Raw genomic sequence first — 18422 nt, forward strand, 5'->3', positions numbered from 1 at the left:
GATGGGGTGCTGTCAGAGTCCCAGACAGGGTGGTCTGAGCTCTGGAGCCCTTTGTCTCTCCACCACCCCACTCCCCTTCTATCTTTTTACCGGTGACTATTTAAAAAAATTTTTTTTGAAGTCTTTATTGAATTTGTTACCATACTGCTTCTGTTTTATGTCTTGGTTTTTTGGCTGCGAGGCATGTGGGATCTTAACTCCCCGATCAGGGATCGAACCCGCACCCCCTGCATTGGAAGGCAAAGTCTTAACCAGTGGACCGCCAGGGAAGTCCCTTTCTTGGTGGCTATTAAAGGAGGGGTAATGCTTTTCTCCAAATCATGCTGAACTCCTCAGCCTGACAATCCAGTCTTCAGTCCCCCTTTCTAGCTTTCTCTGCTTAGAACCCATGTTCCAGAAAACTGAACACCCAGCCACTTTGGGACTGTGGTCCCACACCTGCCTGCTCTCACGAGTTCATTCCAGCAACTTTCACTGGGAACCTCCCCTGTGCTGACACCCAGCAGGTCCCCGTCCTCAGGAGCTTGCGTCCTATCAGGTGACTCTGACCTCACTCCTGGAATGCCCTTTGCCCCAGTTGCTTCGCACACCCTGGAGAGGCCAAGTAAGGTCTTCATCGCGTCTACCTCACCCCCAAGCTGGCCATCACGTCCTTCGCTCACCAGAACCCCTCCCTCTGCCTCCCTGACTTTGTTTATGACTCTCCTATGGCGTTAATTACATGCCGCCTTAAATGAACTCAAAACCCCCTGGGTGGAACAGACATTATGGAGACACATAACTATTCAGTTATTCAACACGTCCACATCTTTAGCCCAAGATCCTCAGCTGGCCACTCTGCTGGGTTCCAGATTTTCACTGAGAGGAGACCCAGCTGTGTCCTCAGGCTGCTCCAGTCATGCAGGAAGCCCAGAGCGAGGACAAATGTGATGAGGGGGAGGCGTTTTCTGGGGGTCACGGGGACCCAACAGCAGAAGCGTCCCACCCGAGGGCGCCCTGCGGCAACCAGGCCACATTACTCCAGCCCTACCCATGTCGGTGATTGGTTCACTCTGTAATCGCCACCCTGGCCTCTTGGCAGAAAAGCCCCAGGTGGTTCAGAGGCAGCACCCCCTGAGCCCCGGGGAAGGTGTGATCAGCCCGCACAGCGATGTCTGCAGGGGTGGGGAGAGGAAGAGGTCAGGCCGGGTGGTGGAGAGCAGCCCGAGACCAGGTCCCTCTGGTGGGACCACGTCCCTCTGAGGCAGAAGAGCACTCCTAAGACACTTCAAAAGCCAGTGCCTCAGCAGAAGCTAACACACCAGTGTAAAGCAATTACACTCCAATAAAGATATTAAAAGAAAAAAAGCCAGTGACTCATCACGTCCGTGGCTACCCTCTGTGGCTTCACAATGATCTCAGCAACAGCCGGCGACCGTGTGCAAAGGCTTGGTCACCGTGCGATAGACGTCCACCTGCCGCCTGGGGTGCCTGACAAGCCCCAGGTCCCCAGCCGTGGAGAGCGGCCCAGCCCTGCATCCAAGCCCCGCAGGACCCTCTGGGCCCCGGAGCCGCTCAAGGCCAACCGTTGACCTTTTCGTTGTTTCCGACGGCCTGCAACTATTTTAAACAGCAGCAACAGACATGTGACTTTTCTAACTGTTAATTAGATGTCCTTTATCAGTTCATTCTTAACGAAAACCCTTATTTCCCTTTTTTCTTCAAATGCGGAAAGAACACTGATTTGGATAATTTAGAAAAAAACATCTTTTTGTTTTTACTGCCAAAGTGCTCCTCTAAAAGTGGCTCAAAAATGTTTTCTGAATGGTCTCAGGGTTATACATGTGTGTGTGTGTGTGTGTGTGTGTGTATAGATATAGCAGATATATATATATCTCCTGTATGGTATATATACACATACACACACACACACACACACACACAAGACCATTCAAAAATGTATATATATTTCCCAGAAAGCCAGATACAACAAAGTTATTAAAACTGTAAGAGACAAATAACTAAGAACAGAGAAAGCAGAGTTAACTGGACATGTAATAATCATATCAGAAAAGGAAAGTTGAGGTAAATTGAGGTAAAACCCTGGCTCTGGGCTCTGCCTCCACAGGAAGAAGGGCGTGAGTCACGTGGCTCTCATCCTCCAGTGAGTGACTCTGTACGGTTCAGCACTGGATATCAGCGGCCCTCTCGTCCAATTCTGAATGCACTGAATTAAACAAAGATACTGTTTATGTCAACAAAGAAGTTCATCGAGCAGGAGGGCGAATGTCTTTAAGAAGTAACTCAGGGCAACTGGGAGACACTGGACTCGTTTTTCAGTGTCATCCTAAGCACACACGTGTCCAATACCACATGTTCCTACTTTAACCAACGGTCCAGAAAAATAATGCCAAGCTCTGATTCAGTGCATCTATTTTCAAGCAACAAGTGCTGTAAAAGAAGAAAATACCTGGATTGGAGAGGAAAGGGGTTTCTTTTGAAGTGTATCCGACAATCCCTACAACTTCATCACCAACAGGAAGAATTTTATACGGCAAATAAAGTCCTGATATTTGAGACGCCAGCGGCCCCTTGGCTTTAATGTTTGCACTCAGAATTGGAAATCTGGCCTCTTTGAGAAGTGGATCAATCAGGCCTTCTACACCATTATCAAATTCGTGATTTCCCAGTGCCTGGTAGAAAGGGAAAAGAGAAAAAGAATCAGGTACTCAGGAATTGCCAGTAAAAGCATACTTTAAAGAACATTACCTTGGGGAATTCCCTGGTGGTCCAGTGGTTAGGACTCCGTGCTTTCACTGCTGAGGATGAGGGTTCAATCCCTGGTCGGGGAACTACAACCCTGCGAGCCACGCGGTGTGGCCAAAACACAGTTACCCTGGCAAGGGGCTCCCAAACCTGGCGGAGCCTTAGGAAGCCGACTACATGACTGCTGTCCTTCTCAGGCTCAGAGACTTTATTCTGGGGCCCTGGGATTGGGCCCACGGGCAATCAGATCACCAGGCTGGTTTGAAAACTGCTCCCCAGGGTCCACACCACTTGCTGAAGGTGGCATCAACGTGCATAGGAGTCACCTAGAGACCTGGCTGGGTGTCCACTGACCTGCCACTCCCAGATCTGGGACAGGTCAAGAGTCTGTACGGGCTCAGAGCCAGGGTTTTGGGAGGAGCTGGCATGCTTTAACACAACCCTTGTTCCCACCTGCTTCCCTTGTTTCCTTTCCTCACTGTTCTGGGACTGGCTATAGGGGGCAAAATGACCACTTTGACGTCTGGCAGCTTCCCCTGGGGTGATGCTGACAAAACACAACGTGCCAGCCACCTCCTCAAAGGTCTTCCGCCCCCTTGTCCGCGGGCCTCCTGGAAGAAGCCCACCTCCTGGGGGCACGCACCCACCTGCTCTGGCTGCCAAGGCTGATTTGCTAACTTAGTGCTTAAACCAGTGAGTCTCAAACTTTCTCAACACCACACCCGATTTTGCTCCACCTTGAGGGTCATCTGAGAACAGGCCTGGAAGTGCTGGCGGGTGACCCCTCTGTCTAAATGAACACCCCCCCCATATTCTCTTACTGCCCCGCCCTTCTCCTTCCTGCACGCTCCCCTCCGCAGCGGCGCGCTCTGCATGCCCGTGGGGTCCTCCCCGCGTGGAGGGCTCCCTGAGCCACTGCGTCCCACCACCTCCACCCTGCTCAGCCCTGGAGCCCCTCACCTGCCCGGCAGGTGCCCCCTGGGTGCCTGGGCTCTAAGGGCCATGTGCGTCGTGTCCTCACGTGCACTGCTTCTCCATGGAGAAAGCAGCACAGTGTCTTCATGTCCCCATGTGCCTGTCTCTCAGACCAGACTCAGAATTTCTGAACTTGCCTTCCCACCCCCTCCCCCGTCTCTGAGTATCTGCTCATTTTTACTTCTTCCTCTTACCTAACTGCTTCCCTCTTAAAGGCTGGCCGAGTTAAAGGTTCTCCCAGTCTTCGGTAATTGCCTTTTTCTCTTCTATTCTTAGAACATTATGGTTCTTTCCTATGGTGAAATAAGTCTGCCTTATGAGGTTACAATAACTATCTTGCTTAGCTGTAAAGTTTTTTTTAAAAAATGAATGTTCCTACAGCTCTTCACAAGAGATTATCCAATAAGTCGTCCGCCTTACACTGTACCATTATATTGCTAGCACTCCGCAACAGCTGAAGTTACATTTTTCCTTTATTCGTCTTGCTTGGTGTCTCCTCCTTGGACTTGAGTGTAATGCCCTGAAAGTGGTGACCTTGGCTGCCTTTTCCCCTCTCTGCCCCGCGGGGAGAGGAGCCCTGATCCGGGTGCTTGGAGCGGTGCACGGAGCGGTGCACGGGTGCCTGAAATATCTCCCTGGCACTCACACCTTCCACTCCAAACTGAACATCTGCTGCCCTGTCTTTTCTCCTGACTCTTCATCTGTCTGTCCAGCTGCCACGTGGACATTGTCCTCCAGGGTCTTACAGGCACCCCAAGCTCACCCGGTTCAAAGCCCCTGCCTCGGGCTTCCCTGGTGGCGCAGTGGTTGTGAGTCCGCCTGCCGATGCAGGGGACATGGGTTCGTGCCCCGGTCCGGGAGGATCCCACATGCAGTGGAGCGGCTGGGCCCGTGAGCCATGGCCGCTGAGCCTGCGTCCGGAGCCTGTGCTCCGCAACGGGAGAGGCCACAACAGTGAGAGGCCCGCGTACCGCAGAAAAAAAAAAAAAAAAAAAAAGCCCCTGTCTCTGGGATTCCCATCTTGGTCCAGGTGCTATCATCTCCCAAGTCAGTACAGCCAGAAGCCCCGGGGCAGCTGAATCCCTCCCCCTCGCTGCCTCTCCCACATCTCCCAGCAGCATCCCTTCCCTTTGGCTAAATGCTCTGGTCCAGCCCACCCCATTGCTCCCACCTGCCTGCGCCCTGGCCACTCCTTCTGGGAACTGCAACAGCTTCCCAGCCGGGCCTCCAGCTACCACTATCGCCTTCTCCGAACCATCCTGCACGCATCTGGCTGCCAGAATCATCTTTCCAAAACGCAAATCTGAACTTGTCCGTCCGACCTTAAGGTCCCACAGAGGCTCCCCACTGCCTCTGTGATAAAGTTCAATGTCCTGAGCTCTCTGAGGTCTGGTCTCGCCTTCCCCTTCAGCCTCCCTCTGACACCCACCCCCAGGCAGCAGTCAGGCCTGACGCCATGACTAAGGAGCACATTCAGGCACATTTCTAAACTGCAGCTTCCTCGGAAGAGCAGTCAATGAATAAAACAAAAGTCGTAATGGAAACGAGCCGGCATTTACTAAGCACTCTCCACACACCATGCGAGGTGAGTTTGCAGAGCAAAGCTGGTTTCCTGCTGTGACGTTGGTACTATTACTATCCTCATGTTACAGAGGAGAACCACCGAGCTCTACAGACATTAAATCAATCGTTCAAAGTCACACGATTAGGAAGCGGTGGAGTTGGGACCAGAGCCACTTCTGTTTGACTCCAATCTTCTTCACCTCTATGCTTGGATGTAATGGGTTTCGCATAAGGCCTAGTACAGGGGGAGCCCTCGAAGTAACATCCTGACTCCTCGTACTTTTCCACGCTCTCACGGATCTCTGTCCCTCTGTATATGATGGAGAAAAGATGATCAACTGATACATACATAGGGAGACAGAACATTCCTTTCCCATGCCAGGCCTTTACTACTTTATTCAACTAATGGCCTTAGCTCCTGAAGTCTGATGGTCCTTCTGGAAGAAAGACTTCCCCAAACCCTCGTGGTCGTCCCTGAGTTAGCTGTCCTTCTCTGCTCCGAAGGTCCCCTCAGGCAGCCCTAGCAGACCCCACAACTGCCCACTGAGTCCCCGTATCACCCAGCACAGTCCCTGGAGCAGAGCATGAATAAATGAATGAGCAGAAAAATCTCCATCAAATGTCCTTCTCCTACACACAGCTGACTCTTCCTACAAAAATCAAGGCAGGATGTGCTCCACGGAGTTGCCTGGGAGTGACCTGGTGCTCACTGCCGGCTCTCCCACCCTCCCCATGGCTCCCCGCTGCCCCCTATCCCGCCATCAACCTCCAGCAGGAACTTACCCTCAGTAAGCCAGTGAAGGAGACACTTGTGAGGATGCGCGTGATCCCAGGTGCTGGGAAAGAGTCCCCACAACCTCAGAGAAACCCCTGGAGAAGCGCTGCAACACCCAGGCGACCCTCCCTTCCCCTCACGACCCACCAGCCACCAAGCTCCGTTGCTCCTGCACCGCCCCAGCCAGGGCGCCCCTCCTCTCTGCGCTCCCAATGCCCCACTCTGCCTCATCGCTCTTCACCCACACCTTTGCAGAGCCTCCGAGCCGGTGTCTGGTCGCCAGGCTCACACACCTCTCGACCACAGCCCGCGGGCCCCCAGAACGCGCATCCCCAAACACCCACCCGACCGCTTCTAGCCCTGGTGTGAGTCTCTGCGAGACTCCCCCCCTGCCCACCGAAACCCCAGCCCTGCCTCCTCGGACGCCGTATGAGCGAGCCACTCCCTGATCTCCCTGAGCTCTCGCGTTTTTTCTGCCAGACCAGGTGCCCTCAGTTCCAGGAACACTAATCCACCTGCACGCAATGAGCTGCCTTAGATGCAGCCCAAGGTGAGCTCCGTGAGAAGCCTTTCGTGGCGCCATGACCACAGACAGCCCTCCAGCCACATCCGTCACACCTCGCTGCCGCTGTCCACACATCTTTCTCCCGGAGGCAGGAGTGGTGTCGACTGTCCCAGTGTCCTTGGTGATGCCAGATGAGCGCCTGGCACCAGCGCCCTGCAGGTGTTTACTGAACGGATAGTAAAACCACCTGCTTCTTTCAAACGGGCTCCATTTTCACCTATGATTTGGTAAGTGAGCCACTGAAACTTTTCAGTAGAAGGCAGGATATAAAATCACTTGGTAAATAGTAGTTAAGTGATATTTAGTTGTAAAACAAGAGAAACCAAATTGCTTGGAAGCAGGTGAACCAGACGGTAAGCTTGGAAGCTTAGCCAACTGCTTCACAATTCATCGCCTGGTCCTCTTATTTCATTTCCTGTGTGTGTGGGTTTTTTAATTAATTAATTTATTTATTTTGGACTGCGTTGGGTCTTCGTTGCTGCGTGCGGGCTTTCTCTAGTTGCGGTGAGCGGAGGCTACTCTTCGTTGTGGTGCCGGCTTCTTGCGGTGGCTTCTCTTGTTGCGGAGCACGGGCTCTAGGTGCACGGGCTTCCGTAGTTGTGGCGTATGGGCTCAGTAGTTGTGGCTCGCGGGCTCTAGAGCGCAGGCTCAGTAGTTGGGGTGCACGGGCTTAGCTGCTCCGCGGCATGTGGGATCCTCCCGGACCAGGGATCGAACCCATGTCCCCTGCATTAGCATGCGGATTCTTTTTTTTTCTTTTAACATCTTTATTGGAGTATAATTGCTTTACAATGGTGTGTCAGTTTCTGCTTTATAACAAAGTGAATCAGCTATACATATACATATATCCCCATATCCCCTCCCTCTTGCGTCTCCCAATCCTACCCCTCTAGGTGGTCACAAAGCACCGAGCTGATCTCCCTGCGCTATGCGGCTGCTTCCCACCACTGTGCCACCAGGGAAGTCCCTCCTGTGTTTTAATTTATATTTCCACTAATATCTTATTGGCATTTGTTGGTGAATAGATTTTTAAACAAAGTTTTCTGAACTGTTCAGTGTCTTGTCTTGCACATGTGAACGCTGTACAGATTTCATGATAGCAGTTGGCAAGAAAATGGAACTTTTTGAAGTGTCTTTCTATTGGGAATCTACCAAGGGGATCAACTCTTTGGTCTATCAAAGGATACCTATAGGGTATCTGAATTAGAAAGGGGACATTTCATAGCCCCAGTTTTGTCTACAAAGAACTGTGAAAATTACCAGTGAATTTGACATGAGGGAATTTCAAGAAAGAGAAAAAATTTTAAAGACAAAAAAATGACAAAAAGAAATACTAATAGTTAAGACTTCCCTGCTACATGGCCAAGCCCTGTTCACACATGAACTCATTCAATTCTCACAATGCTATGAGGTAGGTGCTATTATTTGTCCTTTATAGAGATGGGAAAACTAAGGCACGGGTCTTCCACAGCTAGCAAGAGGCAGAGCTGGGGTCTGAACAAAGCGAGGCTTTAGCATCCGGGACCTTAACTATTCTGCCAAACTGCCGCTAATACAAGCACCTGTAAACCATGATGTAAAAGGATATAGAAAGAATGTATATATACATGTATAACTGAATCCCTTTTCTGTACAGCAGTAATGAACACTACATTGTAAATCAACTATACTTCAATAAAAAATTATAAAGAAATAAAAAATAGTTATTATACACAGAATGGATAAGCAGCAATGTCCTACTATAGGGCACAGAGAACTATGTTCAGTATCCTATGAAAAACCATAATGGAAGAGATTATAGAAAAATACAAGCCTCTGGAAGGGATGAGTATCACTCAACAACCCACTGGTTTCTTCCAGATTTCTACAGCGCCAAGCAACACGGCCCTGGTCCTTGTCCTTAGGAAGGGTAGGGCAGACAGGGAGAGAGCGTGACATAAACACATCCGTCCATGCATCCATCAAGCAAGTGGGAACCACAGACGGGGACGTGTGTGAGAGAGCCTGGCAAGGACGCAGGCCCGCCCTGCCCGTTAAGGATGGCCAGGGCTCCAAGTGTGAGCTTCACTTGGTCAGGGGAAGCCCCCAGGCAAATGACATCAGCTATATTAACAAATGAGGGGATGAAGACATGACAGCTGAGATAGTCAAAAATGTTCCAAGTGAAGACAAGAGGCTTAAATCCAGGTGGAAGAGAAACGAAGGAAAGAAGAACTGATTTAAGAGCAGCGCAGGACGCATTACACAGAAGAAAAGAATTTCTGTTTTAATCCGCAGAACTCAATTGTGAGAACGTCAAAAAGCCATTTGTCAGAAATTTGCAACACATGAATTTAGTGAGTCATTTAGACACTAGCTCATCCCATGAAGGAGTCTGCAGGAAACCCTATAATTTAAGGGTGAGGGGAGAATCTGGTCTATCATACAACAGGGCTCAGCTGCCAATCACTCAGGGAGACTCAGCAACAACCATAAGTGGGAAGGATCACAAGGTAGGTCTGGCTTGGGTGGTACATTTCTGGCGCTGTGGCCACTTCTGGTGTTGGGTTGCACTCCACACCCCCAGTTTTAGGCCCTGGCAGGTGAATGTGGCACCTGATTGAATAGCAGAAAAGATTCCCAGACTTAATCCAGCTTTCCTGCACCTCAATGTTCGCTGAATGAATGACTGAACAAACAAGTACTGAACAGACAGCATTTCACATTTGCCATATAAGCTCTCTGTACATGCAAAATACCCATACCACTGTTACCTTTAGAATCACCTGCTCAACTACTTGGGTTCCAGGCAGGTTTAACTACATCTCGGAGGGGCTAGAAGGCTCCAGCTAATGTTTGGATTCTATATAGAACCAACTATTCAGGTGAGGGAAAAGAAGTGTCAAGGGGATTTTCAAGTTCTGGTTACGCAGCTGAAGAACACAGCCAGGGAAGGAGCTTACACAGCATTCAGAGGCGTCTGTGAGTGAAGTGGGGAACACTGTCAATCTGCTGTGGGATTTGTTTGGTTCCTTCCCCTTTTCAGTTAAGAAAACACAGATGGCTAGGACAAGATGAGCTAAGAAGCTGCCTTTGTTTCCTCCTCTCCGTGCCTGAGGCTGGTCTCACCCAGCCCAGCTCTGGTGTGGAAACTCAGACTGGAACAGGAAGCGTAAGGTCCGGGACCACAGCCACAGGACAGGGTCGGGGTCGGGGGGGTGAATGTTCACATCACTGAGGCCCGAGGATCCACAACCCACTAGACATGTACAACTTCTGAGGTCTGAGCTCTAGGAAAAACTATAACTTTCTTTGCTTTTAAAAAGAGAACAACAAAATTCCCGCTGCCATTAGATATCTCTTTTAAGCTTCCCAAACCAGCAAGGCTAGTCTGTCTTCCCAGAACATCTGCTTTGTTATTGAAGATAAACTCATTTAGTTTCCTCCATATGAGAGGCTTTGCCATTAACCACTTGAATATAAGGTGACTTCTCTTTGCTTAGAGATTGGTTTTCTGGGGAGGAGGGGAAACATGCCCACTGTTGATTTGGGCATATATGGTACCCAGGCATTGTCTTCTGCAGACAAGATGTTTAGCTGGAGAATCCCTCTGCACAGGTATTAGAATTTCAGTCATTTTTGCTTTGTTTTGCTCCTCCCCCCTCCCCCCTTCATAGGTCCTACCCAGCCTCTTTATGTGGTTATGAAGGGCTCAGGCGGGCATGGTCCCCTCCACTGAACAGTAAGTTTCACCCTGGCAGGTCTTGTTCACTGCCCGAAGCACTCAGCACGAAGCCTGGCACAGGCCAGTGCCTAGTGAATATCTGCGGACTGAATGAATAAAAGAACCTCACAGACAGCAGGCTTGAACCTGGGCTCATCATCCTCCCATTGTGGCTACCGCCTTCTATTACGAAGAAGGTAACCCTCCATCCAAAATCCTGGGAACCTGTTTGTCTGGAAGCAGTGGCCACCTGCAGGTACCTGGGAGAAGACCCAAGCCATCCCTCCATAAGGAAAGAGCCTCCATGAAAGGGATGGTGAAGGGGACATAAGAACGTTGTCGGGCAAACTTAGACTTGTGCGTAAAATTCAGGGCCAGCACCAGCCGAGCTATGTTGGCAGATTAGAAGCAAGACAGACGGCAAGGGCTGAGGCGCTGAGAAATGACAGGGGCAGACCACCCTCTCCAAATGCCCTGTTTCATAGAGGAGGGATCTGCTGCCCAAACCCACATAGATAATGACTTGCAAAAGCCAAGAAGTAAAACCTGGGTGTCCTGAGGTCCTGTCCAGATCTCTTTCCACCGCTTCTGTCTGCCACAGCCCTACAGGGTACAAGCATGTCCAGTAAGTTCAGGAAACGCCTTTAGCTGGAAATAACAGGCTTCAGCTGTCAGGGGGTAAGCTTACTACACCTCTGCACTCCTGAGGTGTAGTGTTAAACAATGCCGACTCTCCCCGTGTCTGCGGCTTGAACCCTCTTAGTCATCTTTTGATTATAACCTCTCCTGAGCCACTCCTGCCAACAGAAGGTGACCGTGGCTAGCACTGTGCAGAGAACTTTCCATGCATTATCATCTCCTTTAAACCCCACAGCAATCTATGGGGGGAAGACCGCCATCACACCCACCTTACTCCTGCGGAAAGGAAGGCTCCACGAGGTCCAAGAACCTGCTCACAGCCCATAGATTTTAAGTGGTAGAAAGGGGACCTGATCCCAGACAGTCACCCCCGAGTTCACCCTCACAGCCCTGTGCCACGCTGCCTGCCTACTGAAACTGGTCCCAGTGGCTTCAGCCTTTCTTTCCCCGTCACCATAGTTCCGAACCAGAGTCCCCCTAAAACTGAGTTCCCTTACTGAGTTTATGATTAATCTCTCTGTTCAAAACTTTATTCCCTTTCTTGTCCCCTCTGACCTCAACCACGTGCTAACTGAACAGTAATCAACCAGAGTCAGAGGAGGAAGATGGCCCATTGTAGATTTCATCATTAACATACAAACTCAGGTTGTTCTCCTAACAGGCCCTGGAGCCATGGACCACCTGGCCAGAGAATTGTAAACTGGAGACAGACACCCTGACTCCAGAAACTGTGATTAAGAAATGTCACAAGACAATGATTAATCCCAGCTCCTTTGTTCATCCCCTTTAAAAACACCAGTAACTCCAAGTCTAAGCTGGAGTGGATCTGAGGCTCATCTCCCACTCCCTTGCTTGGCGCCCTGCAATAAACCTTGACTTTGACACAGACTCCCACTGTCAGAGTTTGGCTTTCTGCGCCGTGGGCACACGAGCACTTTGCCGGGTTGCATTCAGGGTCCATCATCTCCCACCTAGACCGCTGGCCAGCCCCTTCTCCCCTCCTCTTCTCTGGTATCTTCACCCTCCCATCCATTTCTGTTCATCTTCCAAAACGAGGATTTCCTTCTGTTGCTGGGAGGTGTCTTCTCACATCAACCAGTTCTCTAGTTCTCTGCGGTTACCAACTGTGTGTCCAACAATTCAATTCCATTTTGACACTGTCTACCTGGAGTGAGCATCAGATCACAAATCCCAGGCTCAGAGCCACAAGCCTGCCCCTTCAGATGCCAGCTGCAAGTCTTGGGTCACTTGTACTTCTGACCCATCAGCTATAAATCAAGGATTCCCACGGCCCCTCCACAGGCTCGATAATTTGCTAGAACCACTCACAGGACGCAGGAAAGTGCTTTGGTTACTGTTACTGGTATATTTTAAAGGATACAACTCAGGAACAGCCAAATGGAAGACATGCATGGTACAAGACGTGCAAGCAGAGGGGTGCACGTGGCCTCCTGGAGCACACCACCCTCCGGGCACCTCAGTGTGTTCACCGTTTAGGAGTTTTTACGGAGGTTTCATCACACTGACATGATTGATTAAATCACTGACAACTGGTGATTGGTTCAATCTCCGGGCCCCCTCCCCTCCCCAGAGGTTGAAAGTTCCTACCCTCTGGCCTTTTCCTTTCTGGCCACCAGCCCTCATTCTGAAGCTGCCTAGGGGTTCCCAGCTATCAGTCACCTCATTAGCATACAAAGGACACTCATCACTCATCCCCAAGAGTTTGGGGAGCTATGCTGCCAGGAACTGCAGACAAAGACAAAATGTTTATTTTTCATTAACCACAGTCCCTCTACTCAGAAACCTCCAGTGGCTCCCCATGGCAACAGAGGAGAGCCCACACTTTTCAGGGTGGCCTGTAAACCATACACAATCTCATCTCCCCTGATTCCTGCCACCTTGCTCTGGTCGCTGATCCATCGTGCAGATTCCTGCCTCTGCACCTGTGCTTCATCCTCCTGCCCCCTCACTAAATCAAAATGGAATCAAGGGACTTCCCTGGTGGTCCAGTGATAAAGAATCTGCTTTCCAATGCAGGGGTCGTGGGTCTGATCCCTGGGCAGGGAACTAAGATCCCACATGCCGCGGGGCAATGAAGCCTGCGCACCACAACTTCTGAGCCTGCACGCCTCAACTAGAGAGCCTGTGTGCCACAAACTAGAGTCCATGCGCCCTGGAGCCCGTGCGCCACAACTAGAGAGAGAAATCCCGCATGCCACAACTAGAGGGAAGCCCGTGCACCACAACTACAGAGAAGCCTGCGCACCGTAACAAAGACCCGACGCAGCCAAAAAAAATTTTTTTTAAAAGGAAATAAATAGAAGCTCGTGCAGGGCAATGAAGACCCAACACAGCCAAAAATAAATAAATAAACAAAAGAAAATAAATAAAATAAATTTTAAAAAATGGAATCAAAACATTTCTTAGGGCGCCATTGGTTTAGAGATGTAAGGAACCTCAGATTTTATAGATGAGGAACTGATGACCCAGACTGCTGAATGGCATAGCCCCAGATTATAGATTCATTATCTCTCAAAGGCAGAAAGGTACCCATCTCTGAATTCCGGGGATGAGCGCTGGGGATGACAAGCTCCAAATGAACAAAGTCTTGTGTAAACTTTCAAAAGCACAAACCACCCACACACACACACACACACACACACACACACACACACACACAAAATTAATTTGATTATACCAAGTGGAGGATTTCTGTTCAGTGAAAAGACACTACGGACAAAATTACTAAACCTAAATAGAAGATATCTGCAATGTCTAAACTTGATTACAGATCAACACTTAGAATTCCTGAAAATCAGGAAAAATAGAGCAAACCTAATTTTTAAAAATAGAGCAAAGTATGTGAACATGCAATTAGGGAAGAGGAAACCCCCAAAGTTAACAAACATATCAAATTCACTAGTTATTAGAAAAATACAAGATCAAACAATGAGATGTCATTTTACACCTCCTGGAAAGCTGGAGAATGATGCAAAGCAGGGGTAAGGATGCGGGGCTCACATCTGCCTGGGGGTGGGTGTGGTGAGTAGAGGGCTCCAGGAAAGCAGTCTGGCGATCCTTACAGCGCAGTCCCTGTGGCCAGCAATTCTGCCCTTGGGTGTGGATCCCAAAGAAATCCTCACAGGCGGGACCCGCAGGAGGCTGCTCTGGGCAGCGCATTTGTGGAACTGCAGCACGATGTGTGCGATCTCCAAACCCATCATGGGGGAGCAGATGCTAAAATGTGTGGAGGTCTCCATGGAGCAGGATGCACAGTGTACGTATGGGGTAGATACAGAGTGACACCACTCAATGAGGAAACATTAAGAATAGCTCAGTCCAAAAAAAATAATCATCAAACCTCTGGTGATCCCTGCAAATACAAACTGCTACATGGTGTTACATGATTAGCATTTAAAAATAATTTTTTTAATAAATTTTTTTTAAAAAATGTATAAAAAAATAAGTTCAGACAATGGGACTTAGAAGAGATGGTGGAGGGGCCGGAGGAGGGTGGTAGGCTGTGCGGGGCAGTCAGAATCGGATTAAACTGAGAGCTGAAAACCCAAACCCCCATTCCTCACAACTTTTGCTTTTTTTGGCCGGGCACATGGAGCTAACCTTTACGGAGTACTCTGAGCCAGGAGGGTGCTAGGGATTTGTACATTTATTATCTCATGTATCGCTTGCAAAACTCCTACACCGTTGGGTAGGGGTGATCCCTCCTGTTTTGCAGTTGGAAACAGGACACTCAGAGAAAGCAACGTGCCAAAACCACATGGTGATGCACGTCGGATGCACATCTGAGCTGTCTTCCTGTCCCTCTGCCAATAAAGCGACACCAACTAGCGACTTGTGACATTCTCCCTCTAGAGTTTTCTGCCTGGCAGCTGGGTCCAGGGGTCTTCCCCAGGCTTGCCCTAGGCTCCAGAGCTATCAGAACCCCCCCCCCCCGCTCTCTCCCTGGGACACACGGGTCCAGAGGTCTAGGGTACTCCTGAAGTTAAGCTAGATTCTAGCAGCTTCCTCTTTGCCCTCCAGACCCACGCATCCTTAGATGTGGCTCCTCGAACCAGGTCCAGTTTCTAGAGAACTGGAGACGCCCCTGCACAACTGTCTTCCACCCTGATCTAAATCTCCAGCTTCCTGGGAGTCAAGATGTAGCGGCAGGTGGGTGGGCATGGGAGGAACATTAACAGCAGAAAAGCGATAAATTCCCTGAGAGCAGTATAAGCAAAAGGACAGTGAAAAACCTCTGTAAACCCAGAACACGGCAAAGCTTTGTTAAAGCAACGCGAGAACTAGGATTTTACGCAGGTCAAATCATGTTTGTCAAACCCCAGAACTGCACAGAGTTAAGTCTGATAAGATGCTATCAGGAACCTGGCTGTTGACCCTCCTCTCCCTCCTTACCCGCTGCCAACATTATATAAGCTGCCTAGTTTTCCTCAGGCCCCAGTCCAATTATTCTTAGTGAAACTGAAAAGAAAGTAATTCCATCCCATAGAAAGTATTCTAAAAGGTCCCGGTGGTGATGGGCTGTAACTTGCAGCAGACTGCTTTGGCTTTACCCAGAATCCTTCATAAACACTTGATATGATGACTAACATCATGAGCTTAATTTGACTTAAAGAGAAAAACATTATTATTCAAGAAAACTAGGAATTATCTATCTTTTTTTCACCAAAAAGAGTCTACACAACTGTGGACAAAAGAGTGACACAAAAAGAAAAGTTTAGAAAGTTGTGGTTTATACATGAAATCAGAACAAACTTATGTAAGGTTTATTCTTCCTCAGAGGAAATGGCAACGTAGGCTAGTAACAGGTTAATTTTATAAATATTTATTCTGCTGTTACCTTAGGGCAAAGCATCAGGCAGGATGAGCTGCGCAGATAAGAACGCGATGAGGCCACTCACGGAATTCTTGGGACCCACGATTCTTTGGTGGAGTCCAGATGCTGGCGAGCTCCCCAGATAAACTCTGGGGCTCAGGGGTCCCTTTGTATTGCTGCTGCTTTGAGCATCCCTGATAACCTTAAAACCAACGATCAGAATGGAGAGGAGAGCTCTCTGCCCTTCTTTCATCTCTCTACAATGAGCTTTCTTGGAAAACCCCCCCCAAACAAAACAACTCTACCCTCTTATCTTCTCCTGTCCTCCTCTCTCCAAGTTTCCAGCTGGGGTGGGAGGTGGGGGAAATACAGCACTGTGCTTTGCTGACCTCTGTGCTCTTCTGATACAAAGTGTGCCATTAGCCCTCTGTATTCCAGCCTGTACCACACCTCTCCCTGCCTTCCAGATGCACACACATGGACTTCACAGATTTCCCTGGACCCCTGCTCTGTTCTTCTAAAGCTCCTAGGATTTCTTGCCCCCAGTTTCTCCACAGAATCTCTTTATTCTAGGATTTTACACAGGGTTAAACTTGGTGCTGGTTTGAGTTACAAAAGTCATACCTATTTATTATTGTGTAACTAACTCCTCTCTGCTCCTTTTCTAGAATTCAGTCTAACCAATAAGGCACCACCTTTAACAGAGCACTGGGGAACTTGGACTTAAACTCTTGCCCATGTTTTAAGAGCCTCTCATCTCTTAAGCTGGAGTCTCTTCCTAAATCTCTTCTGCTAAACTGGTTTTACTGAAATCCTTTGAAACCCAGTGTTTTCAGCATTTTGGCCTCCTCTCGAAGTTTCTTTCTTTCTGTGTTTAAACCTCTACAGCAGGGTCTGGTAATAATAAGAACTAACATTTAAAGAGGCCATACTATGTGCTAGGCAATCCTCTGAAGTAGATAGAATTATTACCCCCATATTACAGAGGAAGGAACTGAGACAGAGAGAAAGTCAATTGCACACAGAAGGTGCCCAGCCTTTTTCCGAAGTCTGCCAGCTTAAATATGCTTAAGCTGCGGGGTCAAAGGGCTCTGGAGTCCATTCTTAACCTGTCTCCCTATTCTGGACCTGCATAATGCACTCAACCTCTTTGACCCTGAGTTAGTTTCACTTCCAATTATTGGTAAATCGAGATAAAGCATTCTTCGAAAGACCGACCAGTAAATGAGAGGTTCGTGACGAGTCTACCTCGGTCCCAGGCTCTGGATAATTGGGGTCCTACGCACCCCAGCGGAACGCCCTCACTGGCAGGGCTGGAACCCGTTCCTCGAAACGCCCCATCTCACGGTGAGGGTGCAGCAACATCAGTCCGTTTAAGACGAATCGGCCAAGGGACGTCTATGTCTGCGTCCACCTGGCACACTGACGGGGAGTCTCGCTTTCTCCCCACATCGCTCTGCGCCCCGGTCCCAGGCTCGCCACCCGTGCCTCGCCGTCGGCGGCTCCTCCACCCCGGCTTCTCTCTCGGTCCGGGGACTCTACCCAGGGGGCTCCCGAGCTTCCCGGGCTCGCCTTCTTACCATGGCATCGTAGCGCAGGGCGTTCATGAAGTGCGCCACCTCGGCGCCCTTGTACACGGTGAACCAGATGGTACCCTGGTACTGGTCGCCGGCGTCGAGCAGCAGCACGTGGGGCTCGGCGCGGCGGATCTGGCGCACCTTGGTGGCGAGCCGTGCCACGCCGCCCACGCAGCGGCTGGCGTTGACGCACTTGCTAGAGTCCTCGCTCGTCTGCTCTAGCCGGCTGTGCACGTCGTTGGTGTGCAGTATGGTGAGCTCCCAGCCGCCTGCCGCGGGCCACAGCAGCGCGCCCAGCGCGAGCAGCCTCAGCGCTGAGGCGCGTGCGCCTCGGGGACCCATGGCTGCAGCTGCCGGCGAGGGCGCGAGGGCGGTGAGTGCTGGCGAGCCGCGCGGGTGGAGGCGTGCGGTGGCGAGCGCGGAGGGCGCCGGAGTCAAATGCCCTGGCCGGCGAGCGGGCGGGCCGGCGGGCGGGCCGGCGGGCGGGCGAGGCGAGGCGGGGCCGGGCCTGGGCGGGCTCTCCTGAGGCCCGGAGGCCGGCCCCACGGCCAGGCGCACGCCCGCGCGGTCACCCGATACGACCCCGGCCCGCCGGGCTGCCGGGGCGCGGCTGGCGGCTGGCACCCGCTCCGGGCGGGAACAGTGGGGAGGTTGTTCACGCTGGGGACCGGGCACCGGCCGCGGGCCCGGCCCGTCCGGGGAGCCTGGTCGCCGGCGGTGGGCTGTTCTTAACGGGGTGCGAGGGAGGAGATGGAGGGTCCACCCCGCTTCCAGGTCCTCGCTGATTCTCGCCTCTTTAAAATTTTTCTAAAGAGGGATGCCTTGTTTGTGTGAGTGGGTTTGTGGTTGCGCGAGCTCATCACTTGAAAGAACGAAAGAGGAAAGAGGAGGTGGAAAGGAAGAAGGGCGAGACGAGGGAGACGGGAGCGCTGTGCTTTTGGGGCTGTGGGAGCCAAAGACGGGTCGTGAGCTGTGACTGCTCCTTGCCAGTTTAAGGACACACCAGGTCTGCGTTGCTTAGACGTAGAATCTCAGAAGCTAGAAAT

At 50.6% G+C, this 18422-nt stretch overlaps 1 protein-coding gene across 1 annotated transcript in view; it reads right to left on the reverse strand.

Moving 5' to 3' along the window:
- Window positions 1-17833, reverse strand: part of NT5E (5'-nucleotidase ecto) — a 44898-nt gene extending 27065 nt beyond the window's left edge. Inside the window, exons 1-2 of the mRNA XM_060167886.1 lie at window positions 17380-17833; window positions 2450-2672 (exon numbers count right to left, since the gene is read on the reverse strand). Coding sequence (XP_060023869.1) covers window positions 2450-2672; window positions 17380-17718 — 562 coding nt within the window. The 5' untranslated portion in view covers window positions 17719-17833. The remainder of the gene's footprint in view (window positions 1-2449; window positions 2673-17379) is intronic.
- Window positions 17834-18422: the final 589 nt, after the last annotated feature.

This window comes from Lagenorhynchus albirostris, chromosome 12, assembly GCF_949774975.1.
Source record: "Lagenorhynchus albirostris chromosome 12, mLagAlb1.1, whole genome shotgun sequence".
Lineage (NCBI taxonomy): Eukaryota > Metazoa > Chordata > Mammalia > Artiodactyla > Delphinidae > Lagenorhynchus > Lagenorhynchus albirostris.